General features: G+C 36.7%; 1 protein-coding gene across 1 annotated transcript in view; it reads right to left on the bottom strand.

The window, feature by feature from the left end:
* Positions 1 to 22908, bottom strand: part of LOC103594396 (receptor-type tyrosine-protein phosphatase kappa) — a gene marked incomplete at its 3' end in the record, with an annotated part of 459087 nt that overhangs the window by 161428 nt on the left and 274751 nt on the right. The window contains exons 4-5 of the mRNA XM_008577608.1: positions 12362 to 12443; positions 9901 to 10016 (exon numbers count right to left, since the gene is read on the bottom strand). Coding sequence (XP_008575830.1) covers positions 9901 to 10016; positions 12362 to 12443 — 198 coding nt within the window. The remainder of the gene's footprint in view (positions 1 to 9900; positions 10017 to 12361; positions 12444 to 22908) is intronic.

Below are 22908 nucleotides of genomic sequence, written 5' to 3'. Positions count from 1 at the left end.
CCTTAGCCCTTATTGGCCAAATACGCGCTTCCACGCTCGTGAACACTGCATGATTGCAATAGCTAGGCACTGAGACAGGATGCATGCCTTTGACCTTTAAACTGATAGGATTATGTAAAAACCTCCCTTCTCCATTTGCCTTTAAAAGCAAGTGCTTGTCTGATAATAAACGGAACTGCCTGACAGAACCCCCGCCACGTCTGAGTGTCCTTTAACCGGGCTGGTTGGGGCTGGCGGTGTGCTCACCTCTCTTCACGGCTCTCTTCCCCCGTCCCCTTCCAAAGGGGACTGGAGGGAAAGAGGAATCCAGGCCATTCGCTCGCCCACCAAAAGGAACGAGGCTAGGGCTGTACGGGTCGGCCGGCGGCAGACCCGACAACCATGGAAAAATGACTGACTCTGGGTCTAGAGAAGAAAATGGGACATCTCATGATGTCAGGTATTAAGGAAGCTATCAAACACTACTAACTATGTATCAAAGGGACTCAGGAGCCAACTTGAAGAGGCTCCTCCACTGGCCAATGATGTAAGAACTTGAGCTTTAATAATAGTAAGAATTAAAATGAGTTAGACCCATTAAATATGTTTAAATTCATGAGTTCATAATCATATTAAAAGAAAAAAATTGGTCACCTTTAGAGGATGTTAAGGAACAAACTTATTATAAAATAGGTAAATAAAGCAAAGATTGAAGCGTTTATCCTCCCTTTCCTTAATAAACTGTATCACTGGGTAACCAAATAGTAGATGAGGGGAAGTATCTCTTCATCAACTAAAAAAATACAAAAGAAATATGAAACAAAAAAAAAGAAATAACAAAATATTACAATTTTCAACCTCTAGGAATGAATACAGGCATTAAGCATCAGCAGCTGCCAAGATCACAGCAAGAATAAAGGGACATTTAGTGCCTCTGGTAAGTATACAAAGCACTACCTACGGTGTTGCCAAAGGACCAAACTTGTCCTGAAACCTGGCTGACTATTTGCAGGAAACACAGAGGATAGAGGAACACATTGAACTGAAGCGGACATACATTAGTATGTAACTGGCAAAATGCAGACTATGGGAAACTAGACATCAATCGGCCTAGGTTCCTCAACAGACAAACTGTGAGGAAAAGAAAGGGATACAGGACAAACCTACAGATTAAAAGAGACTACAAAAAATTTTCTTTAAATAGATAAGACTAAACTATAGTGTCTATAAATGCATTTATGAGCAAAAAAAGTTTACGAGGACTACAAGTCATAATAGTTATCCGCAGAGGCAAAGGAAGCTGAGTTGTGCCTTGCATGGAGCACATAAAAGAAGCTTCTGGGATGGCTGGTAAAGTCTCTTTCTTGACCTTCTAAAAATTTACGAATCACAACAGTCTTTATTTTTGTGTGGTTTTCTATGTTTTATTTTACCATAAAATAATTTTATTATTATTAGATATTTATATCAGACTGTGTTCCATAAAGAAGAAACCAGGCCAATACCAAACCCCCCACATTATAATGCTGTTCACCAGAAACTCAATGGGAAAGTTATAAAGTGCCTGACATGACACATCTGGAAAATGCCCTGAAAGGGCAGCTCTAGAAACAGCAGGACAGTGCATTACTCTTGCACAGAAAGAGCAGTAAATTGTTATTTACAGACATCGATAAGAAGAAATCCTTGGGCTTCTATGATTACCAGGCTTTTAGAGTCATGTTCCAGGGATAGATAAGGAAGGTAAAAAATATTCCTCACATGATTCATTTATAAACAATTATGTAGACATCAAACTAAGTGTTTATAAATTATTAAAGAAAGAAAAGAATGCACTGTTTGATAAGGCATCGAACTCTTCATGGTAGAAAGCCACATAAAGTGAACCAAAATGACCTCAGGAATATTTCACAATTCTAAGTATTAAGTATGATTAAACTTTCTGTTGCTTATCGTTACGTACATACACACACCCAAAATGCCAGAAGGTGAAAAGTAAACCTTATACTCTACAATACATGGTCAGTGACTTTATCTCAAGACCTATGAACAGAATTTTTTATATGAAGCCATGAAGAAAGAAAATAATGCCATGAACTACAATAAACCAATGGCCCAAGGAAGAGCAGGACTGACAAGAGTGACAGCCAACAGCTCCCAGACAGAACATGGTCTTTTAAGTAGAGCAGAATTGATTGTAAACGAGCACAGAGAGAACAGTCAGAACTCCTTAAAGGATAAACAGAGAAAATTATAATTATTAGCCGGCTAGTGTTCGTCTGTCAATTTAAGTCGAGAGCAGTTTACAAGTAGTTAGGGAAGCACAAGATACTTTCTATTCTATGAGCCACACATATAGAGTAAGACGACACTGAAGCCACCCACAGCCTTCCCAGGGACTAATTCTCCTCAGTGAAACCAGGACCACTCAGAGGTTTAATTTGATCACAAGCTTTAAAATGTCTTGGTAAATTTTTATTAAGGCTAAAAAGAGCCAAAACAAATTGGAATGTCTCCTCATCTTTCCCTCCTACTTAGGATCATTTACATCCAATTATGAAGGTAGAAACAGGAAAAAAGTAAACAAGGCTTTTAACAGACAAATTAGTTCCAAGACAGAAAATGAGAAATAAATTCACTGACTGGCTTTAAAAACAACGACGACGACAAAACAAAACAAAAAAACACACCAAAAAAAAACTGAGGACATTTAGAAAACTGTCTTCATTATTTCACTCTCACAACTCCCCAAATTCTTTCAACTAGGACCAACCAGATCCACAACTCTTGTCATCTTTAATTTGTTCCTCTCCTCTATCCACAGATTTTCCAATTCCACTGGCACTGTCCAGTCCCAAGCTCTCATCACTTGATGTTTGTCCTGCTAACGGTAGCCTCTTTTTTTTTCCCAGCTGTCTTCATCATGGTCTAGTCCCAACCCTGCAAGCCATAAACTATATTTACCTCTATTCCCCATTGTGAATCTTCCACTTCACTAAGATCCTTCTGCTGATGTTCCTATCCCAGTTTCACACACAGGCACACAGTGTGCTTTCTACCTTCCTAATCTGCAGCAATAACCACGGCCACTTAGTCTTGGCTTATTCGAGTCCTATATCTACTCCAAGGTCTCAATCAAGTCTTCTCTAAGTCTTCACCAAACACTGCAGTGTATGATGCTCATTCTCATCTCTGAAACAATATAGTCCTTAGATTCTATATGGGCTTTCCTTATTCAGGTATAGAATCATCCCTAAAGGCTGAAAGAATCTTAAAAAGCATTCAGCCTCAGGCTTAAAGGTCCTCTACATTCTCTAGCACATGCTTTATACTTGGATACTTAAACCAATTGTAATTTTACTACCTCCAGAAGCAGTTCATTCTAGGTTTCAACAGCCCTACAATTACAAAGTCTTTCCTTATAATTGGGTTATCTCTCTCACTATATAGATTCAAACCATAAGTTATTTCTGTACTTTACGATCCATAAAGAGCAAATTAAATCCCTCTTGTATATTCCCTACATTCTAAGATTTTAAGAAACTTATCACTAAGTACCACGTATAGTGTTGCCAAAAGTCTTCCCCACATCTCAAGATATATTTATGCCATGTTTCTTTAGGCATTCCAACATTATTTCTTCAAGTTTACTCACTGTCCTTGTAATTGCATGCTACCTTTTGTTATTCTAATGTCAGAAGTGTGTCGGCCAAAGTGGTTACCTAGAAAATGTCAGAACTTTGACCAAGTCCAGACATTAGGACAATTTTCACTATATTGCATTTCTTTTTTTTCCCCCCCTCATGGTATCTAATGTGAGCTGATCACATATTATGTGTTTAACCAAGCTGACTTTGAAAAATTCCTCTCAAATTAGTTTTCAATGATTTGCCCACTGTAAACTAAAGTTCCTAGGCATAGATTAATTTCTTCAGAGAACTTCCATTCATTATATCAGTTTTCTCTAAAAAGAAATAGCATCAGGGATAGTAAAATCTCTTGAGGAAATTAAATATACTACAAACATCTGGGCATTTAATATCACAGTATAAATAAGCATGGAAAAATGCTGTAGCATGGAAGCCTCAGAAAGATCAGTGGGCAATGATTACATGGCATTTGAAATAATGTAATGATGTATTTTCATAAGTTAAAATTATTGTACGTTCAAATAAACTCAATTTTTTCAAAATCATGCTTCTGATTTCCATTACTACATGGTGATGTTCACAGGTACTACAGGAATAAGGCTATGGCATTTGCACGGACAGGTAAAAGACCATGTGATCAGAAGTTTCAGACCAACCATTTTCACTGACCCTCAGCTGACAACAGTTGGTACTGCAAGAGGTCAGCTTCTCTCTTGGTGATTTTCTTAGAGCAATTTGCATCTCATTTTACTAATTTCACTGTCCAATTATTACTCTCAAGCCATTGCTGAAATTATCTGTTGCTCCATAAAGAATGACATTTCCTTTGGCTGAGAAACTAGCTGTATCACACTACATTAGCAGTGATGAGCCTCACCAAGGGCAAAGCAGTGGCTGACTTTCCCGTTTTGGCAGGACCACTAAAAAGGCAACATGCCAGCACCTGTGGCGATTATTGACAGATTGGCCCAATTGCCACAGCTCTGATGGCAATCTGCATAGGATTACCACTCACACATTAAGCAGCCTCATTACAATTCACCAAAACAAATGGTACCACCAAATCTATCCACACAATTCTCAACTTTCAATAACTCCACTGTAGAATTTCTCTGCCCAGTTCAATGATGCATGCCGGCCAAGTTCTGTAATGATGGATGGAGTCATTAGCATTTTAGTTTCTACACTGAAGCTGAAGCCAAAGCATATGGTCTGACAGATGTTCCAGCAACGGGCTCTATTTGATTTGCCATGTAGTTGTCCACTTGTGCTGGACCTTCATGAAAGAACACTAATTTATGTTACAGCCAAACCTATTTCAACTCTTTCACATCCTCAATTTATAAGGTGTTCTTAAAACAAAACACTCAGAACATGCTTTCTTCTATATTTCAACTGAGACTAATGATTACAAATTACCTTTGAACCTAATCAAGTCACTTCAAATGGAGAAAAATTGTAGGTATGTCTGTAGGCTATTGCTATCTACGGCTTGATGAGCACTGCAAGTTGATTATTTGATAAAATATGTCATACAGTCACTTTTTCATCATTCGTGTTTTAAGTAAAATGTGTATGCAGTCAACTGGACAGATCATAACCTTTGGCAAATGTATGTACACCCTCAGACCCAACGCCCCTAGTAAAGATATGGGACCTTTGCATTACCCCAGAAAGTTCCCCCTCTGCCCAATTCCATTCAATTCTTATCCCCCATAGGCAACCACTGTTCTGATTTCTATCCCTAGAGATTAGTTTTTTCTCTTCTGGAACTTAATATAAATGCAGTCATACAGTATGAACTCTTTTGTGTCTGTCCTCTTTCTGAAACCATAATGTTGTTGAGATTCATCCATGCTGTTGCATGTACCAGTAGTTTGTTTCTTTATTGCCAAGCAGTATTCCATTGCTTGAATGAACCACAAATTGTTTACCCATTCTCCTGTTAATGGACGTTTAGGTTCTTCACAATTATGTGCTATTATGAATAAAGCTGTTACAAGATATTCCTGTACAAGTCTTTTTGTGGGCACATGTCTTATTTTCTCTTAGGTAAATACATAGGAGTGGAACTGCTGTGCCATGTGTTATTTGCTTATATATTCATTTTTTCCTGCAATCACTTTATCTACTGTTGATAATAGTAAGAGTTAAAGACATGACCAACATTTTTAACCTACAAAAATGTATAACCTAAGTATTTTTCCTGTAAGAAAATTATCAGACACTCCAAGAATATAACCAGACACTTTTATTTTATTTCAGTATAAATATATGTTAAAATTTCATTTGTTTTCCTAAAACCTGAGTTTTACCATAAGCCTAAAGTTATGAACCACAAATTCTCTAATATTGGGGATCCCTTAGAAATACAATTAAAATGGCTTCTAAAACTTATAAGAATTTTTAAACATCAGTTTGTGTGGAAAAATTTTACAAATTGTTAACTTGACAAAAAATGTTAAGTGTTTACATTAAAATACATGTTATTTCATTGAATGTTATGACAAAAGGAATTTGGAAGTTCTCAAAGAATGACTAAGGATTTTATTCTAAGTCTTTTTTACTATACAAATGTACTGCATAATCTACTTTTAAAACTATGTTTCAGAAAGCCTCCTGATTTCACCATATTTCTTGCTTATTGACATTCAACAATTAAGAACTAAAAATATTCATCCATGTTGTTTTATGTATTATTAGTTCATTTAGCATATACAAGGAGGTTAATCTGGGTTATATATTTTATCATTGTTTTCTATGTATTTAGAGTGAATTTGACCTACTTCAAAAATTCTACAATCCAGTTCTCACAAAAACACTCTCTGAAGAGACTTCCAGAATCACCAGGACACGACTTATGAATTAGGTTAGCTCAGGTAATTCATTAAGTGTTTTCTTTCAATCTACCTAATTTGCATTTCATTTTAGGTAATAAATATGATAGACATATGAAATGTAACCTAGAAACAATAGGCTAGAGAATTTATTCTCTAATTGTATTCCCATACACAAAGTATTTAAAATATCAAATATGATCAAGTATTATGTTTAGTACCTTTCAGAGTTGCAGTGTATCATTTTTCCTCCAAAATAGAAAATTGGCTGCTTTTCTAGTTTTTGTTACTTAGCCCCATATTTAGATAACATGTTACCAACTGAACCTCAATACTATAACAATAACAATGTAAGTTATTTGGAGGACATAAAAAGTTGATGGCCATTTATTATTTCCCCTGTCCATGGCAGGTGTAATAGCTACTCTATTATTCCATTACTACTGTAACAGAATGCAGTGACCTTTCATGAAGTTGCTTCAAGTACATTTGTCCTCAGTACTCTCAGCAGATATTTTAAGCAGTTGTTCTTACAATGATACTTAATTGAAGTGACGATTTTTTTACCCATGCAAAACTGGTAACATAAAAATTTTACATTCTTCCATCAAATAAAAAAGGTTATAAAGGCCGTGTTTCAGGTCATCAAAAATAATGTAAAGACCTAGTTTAGCATCTCACAGCTGGAAAGAATTTTAGTCTCTATCCAATATCTCCTTATCTAAGATAAGGAAAATGAGGCCTAAAACATTTCAATGAATTTTCTAAACCCACAACAGTTAACTGGGTTAGAAGGGTTAGGAGGATTAAAATTAAGACTAGAAGTAAGAATTCTACACCAAATGGAAATAACTTGACATCTACTTGCATGGGTTGGCTAGTAGATTACACTGCAGAACCAGGATTCTTCTACCTTTATGATGATTTTACTACTTTCCACAAAAGATGGGTAAGTTTAAGTCACCACCACTTTCTGATTGACTCATACGAAAGGTCTTCGAAAATTTCATGGAAGGATTCGTATTATCTTTTAATTCAATTTTACCATGTAGTTTTTGAAGTACCCTTGTAAATACACGATGACCAATCTTATCTGGTTCTTGTTGCATGGTATCACTGTAAAGAAAATTTTTATTTTAATTTCAGAATTTCCCTAAACTAAGTAACTGGAAGATTTCAATATGTCTTGAACATCGAGAAGAATGATTTAAGAAAGTAAGTTAAGGTAATTTGTGTGGTATTATTGAAAAAGTTAGAACAGCTTTTGAATAAATAAGGTGGATATGTACACTGCTGAAGAACTGAGCAAATGCCAGTGCCCAAGTTGAAGAGAAATACGCAAATTCACCTTTCTGTGACAGATGCGAAGAGAAGGAAGGGGAGAAAAAAGAAAATAGAAAAGAAGTCTCACAGAATATTTTCTCTCTCACCTTTGTTTGAAAATGGCAGGAGGAAAATGTTAAGAAATCACAATGAAATGAGCCAAACTACAAAATAGGAAACAAAAAATGAGGAGTATTTTGACACAACCCACTCAGACCAGCAGGGTCCAGAAAGTCTTTGTTGCCACAAGGCAGCTGGTATCTGAGGATACAAAACCCTTTTCATTTCAGTGTCACATTAAATCCTGGGGCATAAAACCAAAGGCAGACTACAGAGCCTCTGGTTCTCCAAGAAAAGACTATATGGCTCACAACTAAACCCAAATGCCAACTAAGGTTCCTATTGAAATGAAAAAATAACTAGCAAAATAATTAGAAAATATGTCTAAAATCAATTTTTAAACTATTCTTTCTGAAAGAAAGAGATCTGATTTGATGTTTAGTTGATGTGATAGGTTGTATATTACAGAATATGCTCTTTGAAAAAACTATATTATGTTTCAGTATCTGTAGGGGAAATCAGCATAATCATAGGAAAAAAAGGGAGCCTCATTTCCTTTTCACATTTGGATAAAAAGTGGTATCCTGATACCTGCAAATCAAATAAATTATAAAATTAGTGATAATTAGGTTAATATAAAGTACATCTGCTATAACATCCAATTGGATTGTGTGAAGTAACACACAACACCTATCACAATATTAGACATTATACTAGGGATAATTTCAATAATTATTTTTTATAACCATTACTGCAAACACCTGCAAACTAATGATTACCCCAACACTAATTCTACCTCTCTAAAGGATAAGGTAAAATAAATCCTGATTTCCATGTTCAAGAAACTAATCTTACAATGATTTTTCTTTTTGATCTCTATTGACATTCTCAAGAATTTAAAATTCTAAACTAATTAAATCCCTTTCCTCATTCTGATGCACACAGAGCAAAAAAAAAAAAAAAAAGAAAGAAAGAAAGAAAGAAAAATACTAAAGGTGCCCAGAGAATATTATTACTTACATAACTTACTTATCATCTAGCTTGAAATATTCGGCGTAAAAGCCATCTGATCTGTCCTTGGTCCAGCCTCCTGGCCTTAGAGCTGTTCTCAACTCCTCCTACCCTCAGCACCTCAGGATTGACAGATACACTTTCTGGAAATGCCCTAAAGGCAAGGCATTTTTCTTAGTCCACAGTTTTCTCTCGGATTCTTTTAAAGCTCATTATATGCACGATTTACATTTCCCCAATATGTATGTTAAATCAGAATTAAATACAGATTTATTAAGGAATTAATATGTGAAAGGCAAATGTTGTGACCTCAGGTCTGTGATTAACCCTCACACAAATTCTGAAAAATTTTAATTGGCTCTCTTCTGATGTATATTTCCTGAAATACTTCTTTTTTTTTTTTTTTTTTTTTTCTTTTGTCTTTTTCCGTGTCCGGCAACAGGATCGCAACCCTCGGTGTTGCCCCCGCGCCTCGCTCAGCCAGTGAGCAGGAACCGGTCTGTATGTGGGATCCGGACCCTCGGGCGGGAGCGCCGCCGCGCTTCCCAAGCGGCGCACTTATCCAGTGCACCACCGGGCCAGCCCTTTCCTGAAATACTTCTAAGTGTGTCTTTAAATGCATTTAAAAAATTTGTCAGAGTATGACAGTTCCTACTTAAGTACTATGTTCTTGTGAATTCAGTTTTCAAAATATGAAATGAGAAAAATTTCATTTATTCCCATTTCAAATGGATCTAGAAAAAAATTTTAACCATCTGAACATACTATTAGAGAATCATCAGGTTTCACTAGATGCTCATACAAATATTTACTAATTATATACCTCATATTTTTATTCATACTCCAAAAAAGAAAATGTCTGACATGAATCTGCTGCCAATTAAATTAAACCTACATGGACAACTTGTCTCACACTCACTTGCACTCAGGCACACGCCATCTGTGCACACACACAGAAAAAGATGAGACCACAAACAGTACAGTTGTGATTTGTTTTAAATCAAGTGTACTCTTTAGCTCAGCTGCCAACTTGGCCTTACCTGCAGCCATAACTTGTTATGCACAGCATCTCTCCCTGTAGCAATACACTGAAACGTAGCATTCTGCCCTGCATTGACCTCTACATCCCCCAGACGGAGGAAATGAGGAGATTTATCTGTGATGGGAGAAAAAAAAATTTTTTTTCAGATGAAGAAAACATGCCATGGTGCTTTTCTCCAACAGAATACTGTCGTTAATATTTTTACCTTTGGCCAAGACTAATATCATACAGAAGAAAATTGAGTTTTCTCCGTGCTGGAAGACACCATTTCCTCTCTCACTGTCACAGTTCTATTTTTCTCAGTAGCTCTGTTACTTATTGCCCCATAATTGCTAGAGTATTGTTCTATGCAGAGTGAGCATTCAACAATTACTGCTGAATGACTGCCATAGCATGTTGCATATGGGTGATAATAAAACAGTTACAAGTTAAAGCAAGCAAAAGAGAATAAATAGGCACAAATCAAGGCATAATATAAAAATATAATGAAAACATGTAATGATTTCTAAAATACTGGCAGTTACATGGCCATTGAACTATTAAGCTACAATTTAAGCAGTTAGATCTTTTTATCTTTGTAAAACTTCAATAACCCACTAGTACTTCAAAAACAAGGAAATATTTTTGTTTCTCTCAAATAGAATACCAACTAAACTGTTGTTAAATACACTTCCTATTCCTTTATAGCTGTAGGAAAGTTACCCAAAAGAAATATTAGACTAATAAAATGTGATGACTACAGTCAAAATATGCATGAGTTACATGACTGTCAAACAAGTATTCTCTGCAATTACCTCTTAAAACTGAAGACTCATGTATGTTTTCCATTGAAAGGAAATATAAACAGCAAAAGCTAAGCTTCAGGGAGTAAAAGAAAAGCTCATGAAGGACCATATCACACTGAAACTGCTGCTGTTGTGCTCAATTCACAATTTTCTATTTACTTATGAAAGCCTTTAATAACATCTATCATTTTAGAAGTGAAGATGAACAGTACATGGAAACACAGTCCTCTTATACTATGAATTAAAAGAACCTAGTAAACCAACTCGAACTTCAAGTGCAGTGATTTTGTTCTTTCTTAGAATATACCACAATTTGACCCTTGCCTGCTACATCTTTCTCTAGTGCCTTTCCTCAGTAGGACTTAGAAAAAGGAATGCTTGAGCTAGAACATGAACTAGAACAGTGGTTCTCAAATTATGAGCTCTAGACCAAGGACAGCAACATATACAAATCGTTTAGAAATGCAAATTCCCAGGGGCCGGCCCGGTGGTGCACTGGATAAGTGCGCCGCTTGGGAAGCGCGGCGGTGCTCCCGCCCGAGGGTTCGGATCCCACATACAGACCGGTTCCCGCTCACTGGCTGAGCGAGGCGCGGGAGCAGCACCAAGGGTTGCGATCCTGTTGCCGGTCCCCGGTCCGGTACGGGGGCAACACTGAGGGTTGCGATCCGTTGCCGGACACGGAAAAAGACAAAAGACAAAAAAAAAAAAAGAAAGAAAGAAAGAAATGCAAATTCCCAGGCCCCACCCCAGACCAACTGAATCAGAAACAGAGGAGCGGCCAAGTACTCTGATTTACCACACCCTGTAGGTGACTGATTCACACTAGAGTTTGACAACCATTAAGCAGCGCATAAGAATTAGTCCCTCCCACAGTGAACCTTGTGCATGCTGCTTACAATATGTTAGATAAATTTCTACCAGGGAGGATTAATGAATAGATAATCCAGAATTCATGAGCACTATACAATGCTGCTGTTGGGAAATATAGGTAAAATCTGAATTTCTGCCAGTTGTTTTTTGCCTGGCTTTATTGAATGCACCCAATAACTGCCTTTCAGGGAATGTGATGTAGACACAAATTTAACTAAGCCATCTGAAAACCAAACAATGTGCATTCTAAGGGCATTACAAAATTATTTATCAGTAAGTGGAGTTTCTTATTTTGTTTGCTTTTTATTTTTTTAATACAGATTAATCATGTATTTATTATGAGATCAAAATAAATAATTCTATATTTGGACTAAGGTGAATTAATTCATTCAATCATTTCACCCCAACTCTCAACTTAGCAGATCAAATTACTTAGTGAGGCTTCTTTTTATTTTCCTCTCTGTTGAAGTCTAATTTTTATTCTTCTTTGCTTTCCTAGAAAATTTAATACTAAAAAGAGGGTCAAGTCCCATTGAGAGTTGCTTTATGTTTATATTTTGTTCTTGGTAATTAAATAATTTAAAGGAATCCTTTGATATGTGCACAATTAGTCACAAGTCTGAAAAATATTTGGTTCAAAACTCTAAAAATATTTCAGTGTTCCTTTAAAACTGAACAGAAAGCTAGGTGTAACAAGAAAAGAGATAGCAATGACCAAGTGATAAACAATCAACAGTCCCTGCCAATATAAGACAAGTGTTGAAAGGACTTAGAAAAATACAATTCTTAATCACAACCTACCACAAGGATAACTCAGTACTTGGATGTCATCAATGGCAATATAACCACTTCTCCCTCCTGAGACTTCAGCTTCAAATATTACCTGTCAGGAAGAAATAAAAAACATTTACAGCAATCGTTTTTAAGGAATGTCCACAGTGGAAAGAGAATAGTTACAATACACTTAAAAGTAAATTTGAAATTTGTTCTATGATAATTAAAAGTTTCTTATAACAGAGTAATTTTCTAAACCTTGTACAGTTAATAGTGAAATTACTGAAGTCAAGCAGTTCAAATTTTTTAAGCAGCTATTATCAACTATCGTTAGATTACCTGAATAGGCAATATATAGGCAGAATGACAAGATATAGTAGATCTGATATCTCTAAAAGTAAACTGTCTCCTATTGACTTTCTCCATTTTTGTTATTTATATAATATACACTGAGTACTTAACTATGTTCCAAGTAGTATGCTAACCACTGAAATTATCAAAAGAATAAAGAATTAACCTAAAATTTTAAATAGCTGAATTTTCAAGGATGGAGGCCAACAGATAAATTATTGGTATTCCAGGCAAATGAACAATACACAACGAAATAGAGTAGTGATGCATGTTTGGGGAACTAAATGAATGTAATCAGTATAGCTACAAAAGCTCAAAAAGGAAGAAATGAGATTCGAGAGGTAGGCATGCAAGGCATTGAATACCATGGGAATGAGATCAGGATATATCCTGTCAATAGTTCCACATCAACAAACGTCAAGGAGTAAAGTTTCCATGTTCAAATATATGCTCATGTTATAAAGTTTTGCTGTTATAGTCAATAGCAAAATTTTGTATGGCCTGTCTCTTAATTACATGTGCTATGACTTTCCAAGAGAAAACAGATTTAGCATTCAGCATTTCATTGTGGTTTTGACTCCTTTATTCACATTGATACATAAATTATTTTTTCAGAATTTTGCAAGGCATAGGAAACATAATGAAAGTTGATGTTTAAAGAAAATAACATAAACAAGTTGGTCTAATGGAAACTTACTTGGCTATAAGGTGGAAAATGTTTGAAAGAAATAGACAGGTAATATGCTAGTAGCAGTAGGATTGATGAGATGAGAAAAGAAAAATAATGCTAAGGAATAGAAAAGGTAGAACTTATTGTCACGTTAGTTATGGTGAAATATATGAAAACTCAATGATTTCTAGCTTGGGCTAGCAAGTAAAAGTTGCTTGCAGGATCCCTAGCCAGGACAACTCATACAGAAAAAGATACAAATTTGAGAGAGGAGATAACTAAGTACTTTTCAGACACTACAGATTTGATTCGTCTATGACACATACAAGGAAAAATGCTTAGGAGACAACTAGATAGATAGTACTGGAAGAGAAGAGATGAGACTAAAAGGTACAGATTTGAAAGTGAGCATTATGGAAGGAAGGAAGCTGTCAACTTAAAAATTAAGGTGACAGGTGAGTAAGATGGTATAGGAAGATAAAGTAAGAAGAGAAAAAAACTACTGCGCATGGAAGGCCAAGAGTGAAAAGACAGACAGCAGAAGTAAAGACAACGAAGTATGATTAAGACCTACTGAATAAGGAAGGAACAGAAGTACCAGCATGCTTCAGGCAGGTCCACACTTCAACCAGAAGGATTAGAAAAGGCCAGATAAATTAAAATAAGTATAATTTAAAGACGTCAGATATCTTCATAAACAACATCATCTAGATGAACACAAATCTTAGAAGGAGAGAGCCTCTCTGATGTTATCTGATTATCTGCAGCCACTTTCTCCTTTCCCATGGGAATATCTGCCAATCCTGGGATCAGGTTTTGTGGTTCTACCTCAGCATGGCCTGAGGACCCCTGATGGGAGAAAGTGAAAACAGTGAAGCTTCTTACAGTTGTATGGAAATAGAGCAATCACCCGGAAATTTGGTAGGCTGAATAAAAAATGAAGCCATAGCAAATGATACCAAATGTAGGAGAGAGGTCAAGATCAAGAGAAACTGCAATTGAAGAGTATCTGTTGAAGTTAGCCATCAGTACTCTAGAAACCTCTCCCAGGACACTTTTACTATAGTGGAGGAGCAAAGCTTGATTGACTGGGCTGATACTAACAATTATTGAGAACTTACTGTATACAAGAGACTGTCCTAACCGAGCATGCACATTTACGCTTGCTTCTGTGCTGTTTCTCTATACACATACGTACACACACATTTAATCGTCACAACAATCATAAGATAGGTATAATTTAATTCGCATTTTAAAGACAGTTAAATAACTAGACCAAGACCTAACAGCTAACAAGTGGTGAAGCCAGAGGTGGCCCAAGCCATCCGCCTCCAGACTGCCTTTCAACAACTTCACTTCACTGCCCTTCAGGATAAAGAAACTGACACAGTGAAAGTATTTCATTTAAACAGACTTCAAGCTTTAAGTTTCCCATAACAATCTAAAATTTTAAATAAATTTTAAATTTAGAAAATGTCATATTTTAAATAGCACACTGATTAGTTATGATATTGACTAAACCACAGTATCATTAGCATTAAACCTTCCCCATTCTCCTACAACCATCCATAGTCAATAGCAATGGGACAAAGTAGGGCAGTAAAGATGGTTAATTTTCCTTCCATCCATTCCCATCATAAACGTTCTCCTGGGTTACTTCTCTTCCACTTAAAGTTTGCCCTTTGTGACTATTGATTTTACTGGAAGAAGTTGAAGCTGAGAAGTAGAATGGGGTCTTTGAGGGAAGAAAAATGCTTCCTGCTGGAAGGATGGCTAACACAGAAATGTGTGTGTGCATACAAATATGATTTACATTTCATATCAATGTATTTGGTATGAACACAACGGCCATGTCACTTTCTACCTATTGGAACAAGGGCTTAGCAAGAAATGGCCAACAGAATAAAAAACTTTAAATGATGTATAACTTGAGGCAATTGTGATATAGGCTACTTCTTGGGGATGAAAAACCTACATTTGACTTCAAGCTCTCCTTTTGATATGGACAAGCCCGGAAAAACTGAAACCTGCACCTGTACTTCTGCTGTTTGTTTTGCGCCTGTACTTTTTGCTTTTGTAACACTGACCACCTTTTGTATCAGCTTAGCCCCTGCTGTGTGGATTCTGAGAAAACGAAACCTAAAATCCTGGAAGAATGTGATCTATATAATCTTTTGCAAGCCTGGAGTCAGGGCCCAGACTTTAGAATGTGAACTCCTCTGGGCCCGCCAGTGTAATAAATATTTGAGTTTCTCCAACCATCCGAGTGACGCTTGGTTTCTCGGCAGTCTGTCCTGTAACACTGTTTCCAACTTCTTCAGCAAATCACATAGATTTGAAATTTCAGACTTTTAGAGCCAAGTCCCAACTCCATAGTATGGATATAATACAGATTTTATTATGTTCTATGAGGATTAAATAGTAGCATATATAAAAGTGCTATATAAACCAAACAATATGGTTATCAGTAATGTTAATATGTGGTTTGTTTAACTGTATACTAGGAAAATAACTTTCATTTGCTAGAATAGTGGTTCAAGGAAAGGAAAGGTATAGAAAGAAAAAGAAAACTATTTTTAAAAAATTACATTCTAGTGAATAAACCACACATCTGTATAACTGTATAACAACTCATCATCAGTTGTTTTGTTGTTGTCAGCATTTGTTACATTCTTTCAACTTCTAGACTTATCTGAGTTTTACTTCCTTGAATTAACTTCCTTCACTTGATATAGGCGATAAGTTTAAACGAGATTACCGAGAAGTTCCTTATTTCATCATTTAAACTGAGCTTTATTCAGGACAATTAATTTAGGCCTTGATTTAGAAGGAGGCAAAATGACTGGTTCTTTATTAAAGAAAAGAAAATGTTTTTCCTTTTAGTGACCCCATTTTTCCCTGCTAAGTGTTGTCTTTGCCTCATTAATGAGAGCTGGAGGAAATTTTTAAGACCAAATTCCTTTACTGCTAAAGATCTAATCAGCTTTATCACTTCAGAGCCCTCATGTTGGACAGCTCTTCTGTCCAGTCAGTGGAAACAAATTTCAGTGGCTTAATTACGCAAAGCTTGCTTGGGCTAATGCTGAGGTTAGATCTAATGTTTGGTGTCAATAGTCAACTAGGAATTCCCAGAAGAAGACAGCAGCGGAGGCCACCCGAGATGTCAACATTAACCCATCCAGGAGGCCGGCCTGGGAAAAGAAGGGATGGGCTTGACTTTTCATGCTGTTTTTATTCCACCCCATTACCTGAAATACTGACGGTGATGGTTCTAATCAAATTTTTGCTACTCCAGCAACATTCTTGGGTTGTTAACTAAATAAGTATGGTAAAGTTAAATTAAGTAGAGGAAGAAAAAATGGCAAACCCTAAAGAACAAGCACAACTTTATACTCTGCAGACTGACTTAATTCACAGGAAGTGTTTCATTTAATGGAAAGCTGAACCGGAAGACAGGAATCCAGTTGTTGGTCTGCTATCACATATAACCCAAGCAATTTATTTAACCTGTGGCTTTGTAGCCTCATCTGAACAATACTGCCCTTGCCTATATCACAGGTTTGTTCTGAATGGTATATGTGAAACAAATAATATATGAAATACCTTGTAATACAAGATATTACGGATACTAGAATAATCTGAAAAAATTTTGCCCTTAATTTGCTTTCAATACATTATAGTGATGACAGTCCAGGATGCAAAATTAGATATACACTTAGTTCACACTCCTTAACTGTGACTTTAAGTTATGTAAAGAGTTATGTAATTACTTATGTAACTGTAACTTATGTAAAATTTAAATCACGGTTTTCTTTTCTATAAAAGAAACTATTAATATCCACCTCAGGTCTTTAGGGAGGATTAAATGAGATAATGCACATGAAATATTTAGCACAGCTCCTGGCGCACAGTAAGTATTCAGTTAAGTGGCACCACTGCCACCATGGGAAGAAAATATCCACAAAAGACCCATGCACTAAAATTAAATTTCTTCCCATTCCCTTCTCCTGCTCATAAAAAACCTACTCCCCTCCCCTCCAACAAATCAATTTGGAAAAACATGGAATACACTGGTATTTTATTCCCATAAACCTCCTTAAGTTTGTGCTTTTCTCGTTTGAAATTTAAAACATAAAAATTTTTAATATTTAAAACTTGAACTTTTGCTAGTATAAAGTTCAAAGTAAGTTACACATTTGCCTTCAAAAAATAAATGTGCCAAAATAAAACCTATTTCTAAACACTCATGCCCAAATTTCAATCATGAATAAAATGGTCATCTGTAACACAAAGATGACTAAGTCTGCAGATGCAACCATATGAGCACACCTAGTAACACACATCTGTCTGTATCACTCATTACAACGTGAGGCCTCCAAGTCAGAAGCTGTGGTTGACCCAGTTATGTGTCCTCAAAGCTCATACACTGTCTGGCACAAAGTAGACATTCAACAAATGACAGAACAAACAATACACTCTTTCTCTCAATATGTGTGCATACACACACACTAATATGTGTGCACGCACACACAGGAACATATACATACATATATATAGCAACATTAAATATAATTAACTTCTATCATGAGAACTTTCAATACTGTAATTTCTTGAGGATCTGTCCTAGGTTGTCTTCTCTCTTTTCCCCATACCTGATAGGACTGTGGAAGATGAGCCCACAAAGAAAAAGGATAGGACTGAGGAAAAAATTTAAGTGTGCAGAGACATAAGGAAAATGGAGGAAGGTGGGGTCACAAAAGCTAATAAAACAATATCTGAAGGGGAAGAGATGTCAGGACCAAATGCTGGCCAAACACTAAGTAAAATGGAAATTTTAAAATGCCCCTTATCTGTGTCATTGAGATGAGAAGTGCCCAAAGGAAGTAATAAAAGTGAAAACCATATTGTATGAAGTAACAGAAGCAAAAACCACGTTGGACAAAGACACAGAGTTGAGGACTGGAGCCAACAAGTTTAAAAACTTCTACAGGAAGTCTGTCTGAATGCACAGAGAAATTTGACTAAGGATAGATGAAGATATGGAATCAAGGAAATTGTTAAGTTTATTATTATTTTAAGAGGACAAACATTTAAACTTGTTTAAATACTGAAGACTATGATTCAATTTGACAGAGAATATTTAGGTGTAAATGAGAGAGAATTAGCTGAGTGTGAGAGAGGATAGGATCTAAATCACAGGCCATAAGAGGTTCTGCCTTTGTTATAATACAAGGAAAGGAGCAGATGCATGAAGAAATAATTTTGGGGATTGGTAGTTAAGGGAAGTTTCTATTATATGGCATCAATTTTCTCAGCTGTGAGGAATGGGCTGGTGAAAAAGAGGAGTGGTTTAAAAAAAAAAAAAAAAGAAATGGGCCAGCCCGGTGGCGCACTGCTACAGTGCACTGCTTGAGAGCGCGGTGGCGCTCCCGCCGAGGGTTCGGATCCCACATACAGACCGGTTCCTGCTCACTGGCGGGGCGAGGTGCGGGCGCAACACTGAGGGTTGCGATCCGTTGCCAGACATGAAAAAAGACAAAAAGGAAAAAAAAAAAAAGAAAGGGCCCAGCCGGGTGGCGCCCTGTTACAGTGCACTGCTTGAGAGCGCGGGGGCGCTCCCGCCGAGGGTTCGGATCCCACATACAGACCGGTTCCTGCTCACTGGCGGGGCGAGGTGCGGGCGCAACACTGAGGGTTGCGATCCGTTGCCAGACATGAAAAAAGACAAAAAGGAAAAAAAAAAAAAGAAAGGGCCCAGCCGGGTGGCGCCCTGTTACAGTGCACTGCTTGAGAGCGCGGGGGCGCTCCCGCCGAGGGTTCGGATCCCACATACAGACCGGTTCCTGCTCACTGGCGGGGCGAGGTGCGGGCGCAACACTGAGGGTTGCGATCCGTTGCCAGACATGAAAAAAGACAAAAAGGAAAAAAAAAAAAGAAAAAGAGGAGTGGTTTAAGTTTGGAGAGAATCAAACGAAGCACAGTAGAGAGGAGAATAAGAAAGAGAACTGAACAGAGAAATGTGGTACTTGTAGGATTTCCTGCCATATTGTGGGCCCAACTCAAGTTGATGACTATGAATTTCCAGTAATCAAAGTTTATCATACAGTATGTTTTTATTTTTTTGTTAAACTGCATTTGCTTGGATTTAAGCCCAGAAAAAGTAGACAGAATAAAAGCAAAGAGTTTATGAAAATGGCATATGTGTAACAAAAACGATCACAATGAAATTTTTATACAAGCGAGTTAATGAACTGGCAAAAGACAGATGGTTTAATGTAGTTCAGCTCTCCACGAGGTTGATGGATGATCCAAGTAAAATGAATAGAGCAGAAGGAGATGAGTTTAAGGTTAGGAAGTGAGATGCACACATGTAAAGACAGAACAGTTGTGAGATATTACAACCACCATTTAACCAGAGCAGTAGGGTGCTAAGGTGAAATAAGGAAGGTGAACTTTGGAGGCGGGAAGATGAAGGAACCATCAATGGGCTTTTCACAAATATAGTGAAGTCATCGGGATGATGATGGGCCATGGAAGTGGAGAGAGCAACTCTAAATGATACTGGTACCAAAGTTTATGATGAGTAGAAGAAAACAACTTGGGGTCCAGTGGAAGGTAATAATGAAGATGGTCACATGGTTGAAGAGAAAAGCTCAAAGAGATGAAAGTGTTTCCTGCCTGCTGACCTGGTCCTAAATTACATAGGAATTTATGCCTTTTTGTCCACAGGCTGGAGTCACAAGCAAATCATGATTACAAATACAGAATTAATTGTACAAAAATGCTGATCTTTATCTCCCATACTAAAATATAAGCTCATTGAGGGCAGTGACTTGTCATATTCCTCACAATATCACTAAACCACAAGAACCCTATTGAAAGTAAGGGCTGGATAGAATTCTAATATGTTACAGAAAACCATTATGCAATATCAGCAGATTCTATTTAACGGTTTTGCCCCAGAGGGAAAAATGAGATTAGGTATTTAGCTCAGTTTTACCTAACTCATACAGTTTTGTTGACATAATAAAATGACACTCTCTTGAGAAAGTTCCAGATAATTTTCCCATGTTAATTTAGAAATCATGAAAACATAATAACTTCCCTTGAATATAGGCCCCAGAAGATCTTTTACAGAGTAAGTCAAGTACCTACATGAAAACCTAAAATTCTAGTATCTAACTTCTTGTCAAATGTGAATATTCTATTTTCTTCCATACATAAAGACAAAGATACACATAACTGACAGTCGATACCAAAAGTCCAATGCACTACTAGAAGTTGCTGTCACCAACTAGCTCCTCTTAGAGGCACTGTCAATTTGGAGTTCTGCTTTCTCAGCTAAGAATTAGCTGAAAGTGTTAGAGAAAAGAAACTTCTTTTCATGAGACTCTTGCGTGCCAGGCTATTGACTCATGTAATAATTCACTTCTAAGAGTCTAAAGTATGAAAATACCTTTAGTAATGGTCTTGGGGCTCTCTGAAACTAATGAATTCTTAACAATCCTTGCCTATTGGCTATTTAGTTCCTACCTGCAATCACAGAAGGTACATAGACAAAATATGTAAGCGAGGGAAATACTGGTACATTGTTTGGCTTTAAAGCTGCTTGTAAGAATGATTCGGGGTGCTAACTATATTCCAACTAAATATGGAAAGTAGTTAGGACATAAAAGCCCAAACTGATTCTTCATCTAAACCCTTTCGTACTTCGGATTTTAGCTATCCTTAGCACCTCCACGACTTACAGATATGTAAGAATTCAAAATCAGCTATTTTCCTTAAGATATCCTAAGATTAAATGTGGCCAGTTCCTTAGAAGGACTAGTCCAATCAAGACTTCACATCAGCACTTTATCGTCTTCAGGGAGTAATTAGGGCTTCAGAGATTCTAAAACCTACACTCTCTTATCTTATTCAGATAAGGCTTTTTGCATAGTTATGACTCTGCTGCTCAGCAGGAGCTACTGTATGGGTTAAGAAATTCTTTCTCTTTCATACACACACACACACACACACACACACACACACACACACACACGACTGCTCAGATCTACCTGTCTACCTTTAATTATAATAATATAATAGTGACTTAAGTTGGTTTTAAGATGCAAATACTCTGTATAGCATCACCAAGCATTCTTGAGTAAAACGTCAATGTATTCAATTACAAGGGATTTGGTTACAGAAACATCCTGAAGTTTAACATTAGCAGTTGCCTACGTGATGAGAGGGACTACCACATTACCCAACAGGATGACAATATGAGGTATAAGAAGACTATACTTGGATGAAAAGCAACTACAGCATGATACTGTGATGCTACACCCCTTTTCAGCACAATATTGTGTTTTGCCTGATAAACAATACAGCATCAGTCAAAGCACACACCAGAGTCCCAGGCAACAGTAAAAATGCAGGACACCAGATCTAAAGAAGAAAATTAAACCGAAGAGATTTCACGCCAAAGTAGACTGTAGTAAATAAAAGCCCAAAGAAGATTTTCAGAAGGCTCCATACTGAAATGAATATGCAAGCATAGTGCACTCCTATGCTTCAAATTAGCCCAGGGAGTTGGCTATCCTTAATGTAATCACAAATGTACCTAGAAGATCTAAATAATGGAACTAACAATAATCATTTTTAGAGCTTATGCCAGAATGGTTAAGTTCATAATAATAGTCTGTTAGTTATTTAAATTAATTCTTCATTCCTGAAATCTTGCACTTGTAAAAAGATTATCAGTGGTCTTTTTAATTCAGTAGATACTGATTCAGGTTAATATGTATAAAAAATCACGAGTTTAGTCATAATGTGACTAAGAGAGACCTAGAAAAACTTTTTTATCTCTGAAAACAAATAAACCCAAACCCTAAACTAAGAATGAATTAATATTCACAAAATAAACCCAGGAAAAGTTTTGTGTTCTGTGCATATTCTCTACATCAACATGACTTTGAAAAAATAAGTACAGTCATGCACCACGTAACCACATGTGTCAACAAAGGAGCACATATACACCGGTGGTCTTCTAAGACTATCATAGAGCTAAAAAAATAATCCTCTCACCTTGTGACATAACAGTCGTAGTAACATTATAGTGCAATACACTACTCAAGTAGGAGCCATAGGTGTGTAGTAAGCTATACTATGTAGGTTCATGTAAGTATACTCTACGATGTCACACAAGGATGAAATTACCTGTCGCATCTCTCAGAACATATCCCTGCCAATAAGCTGCACATGACTGTATGTACAGGGTGAACATCCCTAATCTGAAAATTCAAAATCAGATACACTCCAAAATCCAAAACTTTTTAAATGCCTACATGACGCCACAGGTGGAAAATTCCACACCTGACCTCATGTGGTGGCTTACAGTAAGAACACAGGTGCACAACACAGTTTACTCAGCATCGCCAAAGAGAAAGAAGTCCCTCTCCAAACCCGCTTTGGCTATGATGTATTTTATCCAAACAACCAGATTATCCACACTGGTGGCTGAGACAGTGACATTTTTGCTTTCTGATAGTTCAGTGTACACAAACTTTGT

Source organism: Galeopterus variegatus, unplaced genomic scaffold (assembly GCF_000696425.1).
Source record: "Galeopterus variegatus unplaced genomic scaffold, G_variegatus-3.0.2 Scaffold68, whole genome shotgun sequence".
Lineage (NCBI taxonomy): Eukaryota > Metazoa > Chordata > Mammalia > Dermoptera > Cynocephalidae > Galeopterus > Galeopterus variegatus.
This window is presented reverse-complemented; position numbering and strand designations above follow the sequence as displayed.